Source organism: Cimex lectularius, unplaced genomic scaffold (assembly GCF_000648675.2).
Source record: "Cimex lectularius strain Harlan isolate CLEC.00 unplaced genomic scaffold, Clec_2.1 scaffold313, whole genome shotgun sequence".
In the NCBI taxonomy this organism is placed as follows: Eukaryota; Metazoa; Arthropoda; class Insecta; order Hemiptera; family Cimicidae; genus Cimex; species Cimex lectularius.
This window is the reverse complement of record NW_019392880.1, coordinates 264,361-272,527: the sequence shown is the minus strand read 5'-3', so window position 1 is coordinate 272,527 and position 8,167 is coordinate 264,361. Positions and strand designations below refer to the sequence as shown.

The window sequence follows — 8,167 nt, the reverse complement described above, 5'->3', positions numbered from 1 at the left end:
TTAAGGTGTTATATTGAGTTTGTGTGAAAGTATTGTGAAACGTAAATTTAAATTCTACTGTTTTTATATCACAGTGACCACGTCCCAGACCCTTTCACACAAACCAATATGACACCACAACACTACAAGAATAGCACCACACTTTATGTGAGTACGAAATACCTGGTTCAAATTTTATATTTACATCTGTATTGTATTTTTTCCAATCAACATATGTTTTGTAATTTATCTAGACCCTGAGACGACCCGAATAAAGGTTGAAACATTGGCAAAAAAATGAAAAAGGTGTTTTTCTAAACTACCTCATTCTTGACCACTCCACACGACTTCAACAAATTATGAAAAAAAAAGTCACTAAGAAACATACATTAAATTTTAATAGTAATTAATTTTCATATGGACTTCTAGGAACCAAATTTTATATTTAAAAAAATCATGAATACACAAGAATTTTGTTTTACATGCTCATATTTCATATCATTTCCTAAGTTTTTTAATGTTTTAAAGACCGGGTTAATTGGACATTGAAAACGGTTAATTTGAAGTTAAAGAAGTTACTTTGAAATTAACAAAGATTAATTTGAAATCAAAAAGAGCTAATGTGAAATTAAAAAAGGCAAAATTTAAGTAAAAAAGAGTTAATTGGAAATTAATAAAGATTAACTTCAACTTTTTTAATTTCAAGTAACCTATTTTTTAGGTAGTAAATTAGCTCTTTTTAATTTCAAATTAATACTTTTTTTACAACAAAAAATCTAGGAAATGGTACGAAGTATAACCAGGTAAAGTACAATTCCTGTATTTGAAAACACCAATATTTAATTATAAAATTATTTAATTATTAAATAATTAATTAATCTTATAATACTATGTGGAAATTAGTTACAATTAAAAATGTATAAAAGTAAATATTTAAACAAATCAGTCTTTTTTTATGCTATAACTTTTTAAAAGTTTCTTAACCCAACTGAATTACATAAATGTATTTCAAATTAAAGAAGAACCCAATATTTTTAAATTTTAAAATTAATTTTCATATGGTCTAAGAGCACAATTTTTTTATCAAAAAAATTCTTAATTATACAGGAATTTTACTTAACATGCTTAAATGGTATGAACATCTCCTCCATGTTTTTTTGTTTTAAAGAAAGGGTTAATTTGAAGTTAAAAATGATTAATTTGAAGTTAAAAATGGTTAATTTGAAGGAAAAACTCTAATTCAGAGAGAAAACAATTTTGAGTTGGGGTGATCCCTAGGCCGTTAGGTCGTTACCGTCGGTAACCATTGGAAACGTCAAAATAGTAATGAGTGAATTTGGTAAAGATATGCGAAACAATAATAAGTTGGAAAATAAGAAAAATGGAAGAAAGAGAGAAAAAGGGTGGAAGTCGCCATTTTTGGTTAAAGAATGGTTTCAAGATATTCATGACGCGGAAAAAGCGTTATGCAAGGTATACCTCTTCAAAATACTAGATTTCTTTAAACTATTGACCATTGTTAATTAAAAATTTAAGATCAAATTCATGCTCTGGCATTAGTTTAGTTCTGCTAAGTTTTACCGACGCCACGGCTTAACTCCGCAGTCTGTAGGGCTTGCCTATTTATATACATATCTATTTATATAAAACATTTTCTTTGGAATAAAACAAATTCGTTCGTGCTTTATGACAGTATTAAATACTTCTACTTGGTTAAGCTTTTTATGGCTTACGCGGGGCTTCCGGATAAAGGATATTGCATAACATATAACTATAATTTCAAACATTTTGTTATTCCCATAGTCTTGATAACTTGGATTGAACTTTTCTTTTCCTTTTAAATATTTTTTTTTTCTTTATAAGTTGTAGCCTTTACACTTACAAAACAATATGTACTGCTGTACTGCTATCTTCCACTCTTGATTTTCTCAGAGCTCTTGTACCTTTGGTATTTCTGGGTTTAGTTCTTATGCTTATGGGTCTACTTTGTTCAGACGAAAGTTGGGAGCATTGTGTATGAAGGATTTTACTCGGGTTTGTCCATATAAATCCAAGCGCCTTAACCCCAACTAGGCTCTGAATGTTAAAATATCTTGATGTGGAGACTGAAGTTTGAAAATAAAAAAGTTTTTTGCACAGGTTCTATAAAGTAGAACTATCATGCTCCTCATATAATAGGTGTAAAGGGGGATGGAGGAATATCAAGTACTCCATCGCCCTAACTGAGTGAATTGTATGTTAATACGAGAGAATTTATTTAAGAATGAGTATGAGTGTGAATGGGTTTGGATCTAGGCACTGCATGTGTTGAGTGCTGAATTGACCTAGCTGTTGACAGCCTCAGAGCCCAACCTCGGTGGTTGGACAGATAAGACCGAGGTCTGACCCCGGACTGCCAACACCCAAGGTGCGTGATTCTCAAGACCTGCCAGTAATTTTTTGTAAATTACAAAAACTGGAATTGACGGTGGACTGTAAGAAGAAATAGGCTCAATTCTGTACATACAAGTATGTATGGGGGTGCGTGTTCATATTTGACATTATATAACCCTGTAATCAGTAAAAATGACAGAAAATGTAGTAAAAAGAAATTACAATTGACTTTTTCAAGACTGACTATAATGTTAAACCTGTTTTACCATTCTTAATTACTGTGAATTTTAATTATTAGTTGCAATAATGATTTGTATAGGATCTGGAACCAAATTTTAAATGGTGGATGCTTAAAGTGTTAGCAGAAGAGGAACGACCTGATTATGATCAAATCCTTCAGGCTATACGTTCTTCACCTACATTTGGTATTATAGTTATATTTACGAAATACATAACAGCTTGTTGGAATAGGTTTATATTTTTAATAATTTGCATTTAGCTGAACTTGATGAGGAGGTGAAATCAACTGAAGAAAGTAGAGCAAAGTCTTCGCCGTCAACTTATAGTTCAAGGGCCGAATCCACTTCTCCGACAGAAAAACCCAAGGCAACAGATAAAACTGGAGTTGGTTTTTTTTAAATATGTTATATATCTATAATGGTGTTTAACAGATTGTTTATGTGTTTAGTATACAACCCCTGTGAGAAGATTGTTGCTTAAAACTCCCAATTTGGACAAATTGTTCGAGGAGCAAAATTTGCCAAGCTTTGATGATGATCTTCTAGTAATACCACCTACACAACCTCCAACGTAAGTTGTTACGAATGTTATTTATTATAAAGTTGAAGCAATATTTAAGCATATTGTATATAATTAAGCAGGTTGAAAAAATTCGCATGAAAGACCAGGAAAAGATGTACAAACATGCAGAGGGCCAGCGATGACCTCAGCTGCATGTCGGCCCCTAAACTTCCCAGATTATATATAATATATATAAATATATAATATATATATATTAATGATAGGTCATGAGAATCACCCACCTCAGGTTTTGGCAATCCAAAGACTTCTGTTTTATCTGTCCTGCTATCCTGGGGTGGGACTTCTTGGCTTTAGCTGCCTTCATATGAAGGTGATCAATTTGAATTTTAATGTTTATAACACATTCTAAAATTGAAACATGAGGAAGATTGCATGTAATGATAAGTTCGATACAAAAGTGAAGTTTATTCTGTCTATGAATGAATACAATAAAACAAAATATTTATCAATGTGTTATGAGAAGTACTTTCTTCATTAAAAGGCAAAACTGAGTAGTGCAGGGTTATTATTTTGCTTTAACCTGAAGTCTTTGTGCATCAGACCATTGATCCATGCCAATTCTCTCATTGGGTCATCAATTTATACGTTAATTAAAAATTTCCAGTTGCTTCTGTGCAGCACTTATTTCATCCTTGCTTCCTTCTAGCAAAACTAGATCATATGGCCTGATGATCTCCCAGACAGAAAGTTTTTTTTTTTTCTGACAAAGTTTTAAATTTTGCCTTTGATTGTTTGGATGTCTTGTCATCACTATGCACCTCAGCTTCTCGATACGAAAGTTACTTGGTTGGAGATAGACTTAGACTATGATGTAGGGTGTCTTCAGATGACCTAGCCTTTATTTATTATTGCCTCCACTTACTGTAGTGTTAATATTTGTCATAATTGAGCAATATTACACAGGCAGAGACCATAAACCCACATACAATCCCAAAATTTTTGAACATGTGCAGGAAAATGCTGGATTAATATAACGTAACTCTATCATTGCTCACCGGTTGTAGTAAAGCTTAGAAAATATTTTTCTTGTGAAAACTGGATTTTTATTTAAAAATTTTGACTGAGAGATTTGAAATCCTTGGAAAAAAAGTAATATTACTAAATATTTATTTAAAAACCTCATTGGAATGTTTAGAAACTAAGTGAGAATAAGTACAACCTAATCATTTTCATTATTCTTTCAAAAATATGCTGAACCAGCACAGGGTAAGGATGAGTTCACTGACTCGCAGACCAAAATCCTCATCTATTTCAAAAACATATCTCCATTTAAGGAATTAATTATAAAAGACCATTAAGATTCAAATCCGATGTCTAAGCTACTCATTAATCTATTTATCAGACCACCTGCAGATATTTTAGAAGACAGAAGGAGTGCTTTTCAAAAAATGCTTTCAATGACGAACAACGAGGTCGCGGCTAATTGGAGAAAACCAGTACGAAAAACGAGTTACAGTGAAATGACACTCGAAGAGCAAAGTGAATTTGAGTCTGCCAAGGTGAGTTGGGCATATATCAGAGCAACAAAAATCATTAATTGAAAAAAAAAAAAACGCAAAATAATTTAAATTAGATAAACTTAGCATAATGTTGGGAAAAAAATCTGAAATAATTAAAAACGGCCTTCGAGATTTTAATTTTACATAAAAAATCAAGGGTAAGGCCACCCTTGGTAATGGACATGCCTATTGTAAATTTGTTTAATGGTTTTTAAGTTCTGCAGAAGAGGATGAGCACATTACCCTATTTTGATGGAGCAGTTATAATTTTCCCATCAAATAAACCTTTTTAAACTAATTAACCCTTTTTAACATGAAATTAATTCTTTTTAACATGAAATTAACTCTTTTTAACATCAAATTAACTGTTCTCTAAAGCATTAAAAACCTTAAACAGGTATAATTTGCCTTTTAATTATTTAATTTTATATATTTTTTAAAATATTAAAACAAATAATTCTTCTATTAATTTGAAATTTCAAAATCATCTTCTAAACACATTAGTCGTTATAATAAGAAATTGTTTCAATGCCTGAAGCAAATAAATGTATATGATTGCATATAGTGAGCAGTTTCATTCATAGATTGTGAAATGAACTTAATTTGAGTGAATGTGTTTATTAGTGTGAACGTTATAGCATGTTTGGGTGTATTTGTGATGGAACATCGGTGGCCACAACGGTTTAGGCGTTGACACGGTGCTCATCACTGTAAGGTCCCGGGTTCAAATCCAGCGGCCCTGCATGAGTTCAAAAGAAAAGGGTTAACTTGAAATTAAACAAGGCAAATTTAAAATTAAAAAGTATTAATTTGAACTTAAATAAGGTTAATTCAAAATTAAAATGGGCAAATTTGAAGTTAAATAAGGTTATTTGCGATTAAAAACGGCAAATTTGAAAGGGGTGAGCTGTAGATCCATGACAATAAACTCAAAAAATAAGGTTATTTTTCAATTAAAAAGTGTTAATTTGAAGTTGTAAAGGGTTATTTTGAAATTGAAGAGGTTAATTTGATGGAAAAAAGCTAAACATTCCCACAATTTTCAACAAAAGAACACAAGTGTTTTCTTCGAAATTCGACTTATCCTAGTTTAATATAAAATTAAAAGTTAAAAAATACCTCAGAATGTTAAATGCAATACATTTTTATAAAATAAACAGTGTTAAGGTGATTTATTTTTTAAATTTCTAGATCGCCAAAGAATTCTGTAAATGGCTAGAAAGCATTGGCATGGAAAATTTAAGAATAGACGAAAAGACCCTGAAAGAATTGTTTGATATTAGTTTGAACTATCCAGCCACGTTGTCATTTTGTGCTGAGATTAAAGAGTTGCCCACTGTACCGAAAACTATTGCTGAATTATATCACGTGAAACATGTAAGTTTATAATTGCTCAATACGACATAAAAAACTTGTCATTTCAAGTTTTTCACATTTAAGATAGTTTTTCAACATTATTATGTAGAATTTTTATTGCATAGAAAGCCGAACGTAAAATAACACGTCAACTTTTAAAATGGGATGCAGAATATGAGAAAAAAGAAGTCAAGTCTGTAGCCTTTGGGAAATGTCTCCCAGTAACAGAAAAACATAAGCCTTGGAATAAGGATACATTTAATCTATGGTTCTGGCCAAAATTTGTCACAAGGAAACTTAAATCAGGCCAAGATCTTTGGGAAAAGCTTCTTGGCTCAGAGTAAGCCTTAAATAAAACAATAAACATATATATAATTTAATTTTTGTTTATGTGCACAGAGTTCTTGATTATTATTGTATTTGGCTTACTGAAAACCCTCAACAAAAGGTTCCTGAATATCTGAAGCAAATTGGGTACATAGATAAAGTTAAAGCAAAGTATGAAGCAAATAGAGGTAATAAATCTCTTACACATTTCCAATATGTTATATGGCAATAAATATAATTTTTTTGCAGAAAAATTTCACATCACTAAAAAAAAGACAGATGGTAAAGAAGAATTTTGGCTATTTAGCAAAAATCAATACGATGTAAATGAGGAAGAATATATCAAAAATATTCCTGCTTTTGAAGAAATACAATCATTAATGAAGGAAAGGCGGCCAAAGAATTATTGCGAAGAGTGTGAAGAAGATTTGAAGATGATCGCTTTGAAGAGAGAAATGGAATTGGCGGAACAAGAACAAACGGAAAGTCAATCAAAAGAAGGGGAACCTACAATTGACGCACAAATAAACGGTTATGAAAAAATTGAAGAGACGGAAATTATAGAAAAGAAAGAAGTTGAAACAGTCGAAAAATTAAAAGACACAGAGGAAAATACAAATATTCCAAATGAACAGGATGAAAATATCATTAATGAAATGGAAAGTACTGACAATATAAATAACGACTGAACTTCTTTACAAGTAAGAAATCCATAGTTCATTTAAAAAATATTGGTTAAATGTCTGTAGTAAAAATAAAATTGCAAACTTATAAATTGTGGTTTGGTTGTTTTCAATCATCCTGACTATTCTTGCTGTTTTGGCCTGTCAGATGCAACTTCACCATCTAAATCAGTTGGTCTGTATGCTATTTTGTAAGTCAGAATAAGAATTAAACTTATGCATATTGAAATCTAGGTCATTTCAGTCTCCTAAAAGTTAACCTAGTTGTTAACCTAAACATATGTCCTCTTTCACACCCTAACTCATCCTTAAATACATTATTTCTTATTTACTCAATTACACATATTATGAACTTATACAATTGAGGTCGATGGGGTAATCAATATTCCAACAATTAGCCCTCTCACATGTCACGCTAATAAATACAATTACTCTCAACGAACAAAAAATAAAATGTCTATCAATACTATATACGATAAAACAGCCCTGTTTCCTCCAAAAATTAGAAAAGGGGGCCCAAATGCTGCTCAATCACAATTTTAATTTCGAGTCCACATAGAGAATGTGTAGAAATGCCACCCTTAAATTAAGAGGGGGACATATCGAGCAACCCTTTACACATATCGTATAAATAATCTATTTGAATGCCAATGGGGTAGTCAATATTCTATCACATCTCTTCTCACACCATATTTATGCTAATAAATACATTCCCTGTCAATATACACAGAAGGAAACACAAACTGTGATATATAACAAGTACTATATACAATAAAACATCCCTATTTTGTCCAAATCTTTGAACAGGGGATCGAAATATTCGCTGCCATCAAGCACAACTTTCAAACAAGTGACATTCCTACACGCTCTCTATATGGAGCCAAGAAATACTGACTTCAATTAAGTGGGACATATTGAGCAACCTTTCTCTGCCAGACAAATAAGCAAGCTTTGGCCCAAAAATAAGTGTCTGTGTGTCACCCGCAAATGGTCGATTCTAAGCCAGTCCTTCTTCTGCAGGTTAGACTCTCTGAGGACCTAACTGTGCTCTAGACGTGCAAGAGCTCCTCTACCAGCCATTACACATACTACATAACTAATCTAATTGAGGGTCGGTGTGGTAATCAA

General features: G+C 31.7%; 1 protein-coding gene across 1 annotated transcript; it reads left to right on the top strand.

Annotated features, from left to right (window-relative positions):
* The first annotated feature begins 1,297 nt into the window (after nucleotides 1–1,297).
* Nucleotides 1,298–7,258, top strand: LOC106671387. Its single transcript, XM_014402282.2, has 9 exons — nucleotides 1,298–1,452; nucleotides 2,672–2,777; nucleotides 2,852–2,976; nucleotides 3,041–3,162; nucleotides 4,517–4,673; nucleotides 5,865–6,050; nucleotides 6,155–6,369; nucleotides 6,429–6,544; nucleotides 6,606–7,258. Exons 1-9 carry the CDS (start codon nucleotides 1,306–1,308, stop codon nucleotides 7,043–7,045), a joined length of 1,614 nt encoding a protein of 537 aa, XP_014257768.2. The 5' UTR covers nucleotides 1,298–1,305; the 3' UTR covers nucleotides 7,046–7,258.
* The last annotated feature ends 909 nt before the right edge of the window (nucleotides 7,259–8,167 follow it).

What these genes read in the sequence shown, in the direction of transcription:
- LOC106671387 (XM_014402282.2), top strand. Translation starts at nt 1,306, where the DNA reads ATGAGTGAATTTGGTAAAGATATGCGAAACAATAATAAGTTGGAAAAT. An exon ending in CGGAAAAAGCGTTATGCAAG is followed by an intron (nt 1,453 to 2,671) that starts GTATACCTCTTC and finishes TGATTTGTATAG; the next exon opens with GATCTGGAACCAAATTTTAA. An exon ending in AAAGTATGAAGCAAATAGAG is followed by an intron (nt 6,545 to 6,605) that starts GTAATAAATCTC and finishes ATTTTTTTGCAG; the next exon opens with AAAAATTTCACATCACTAAA.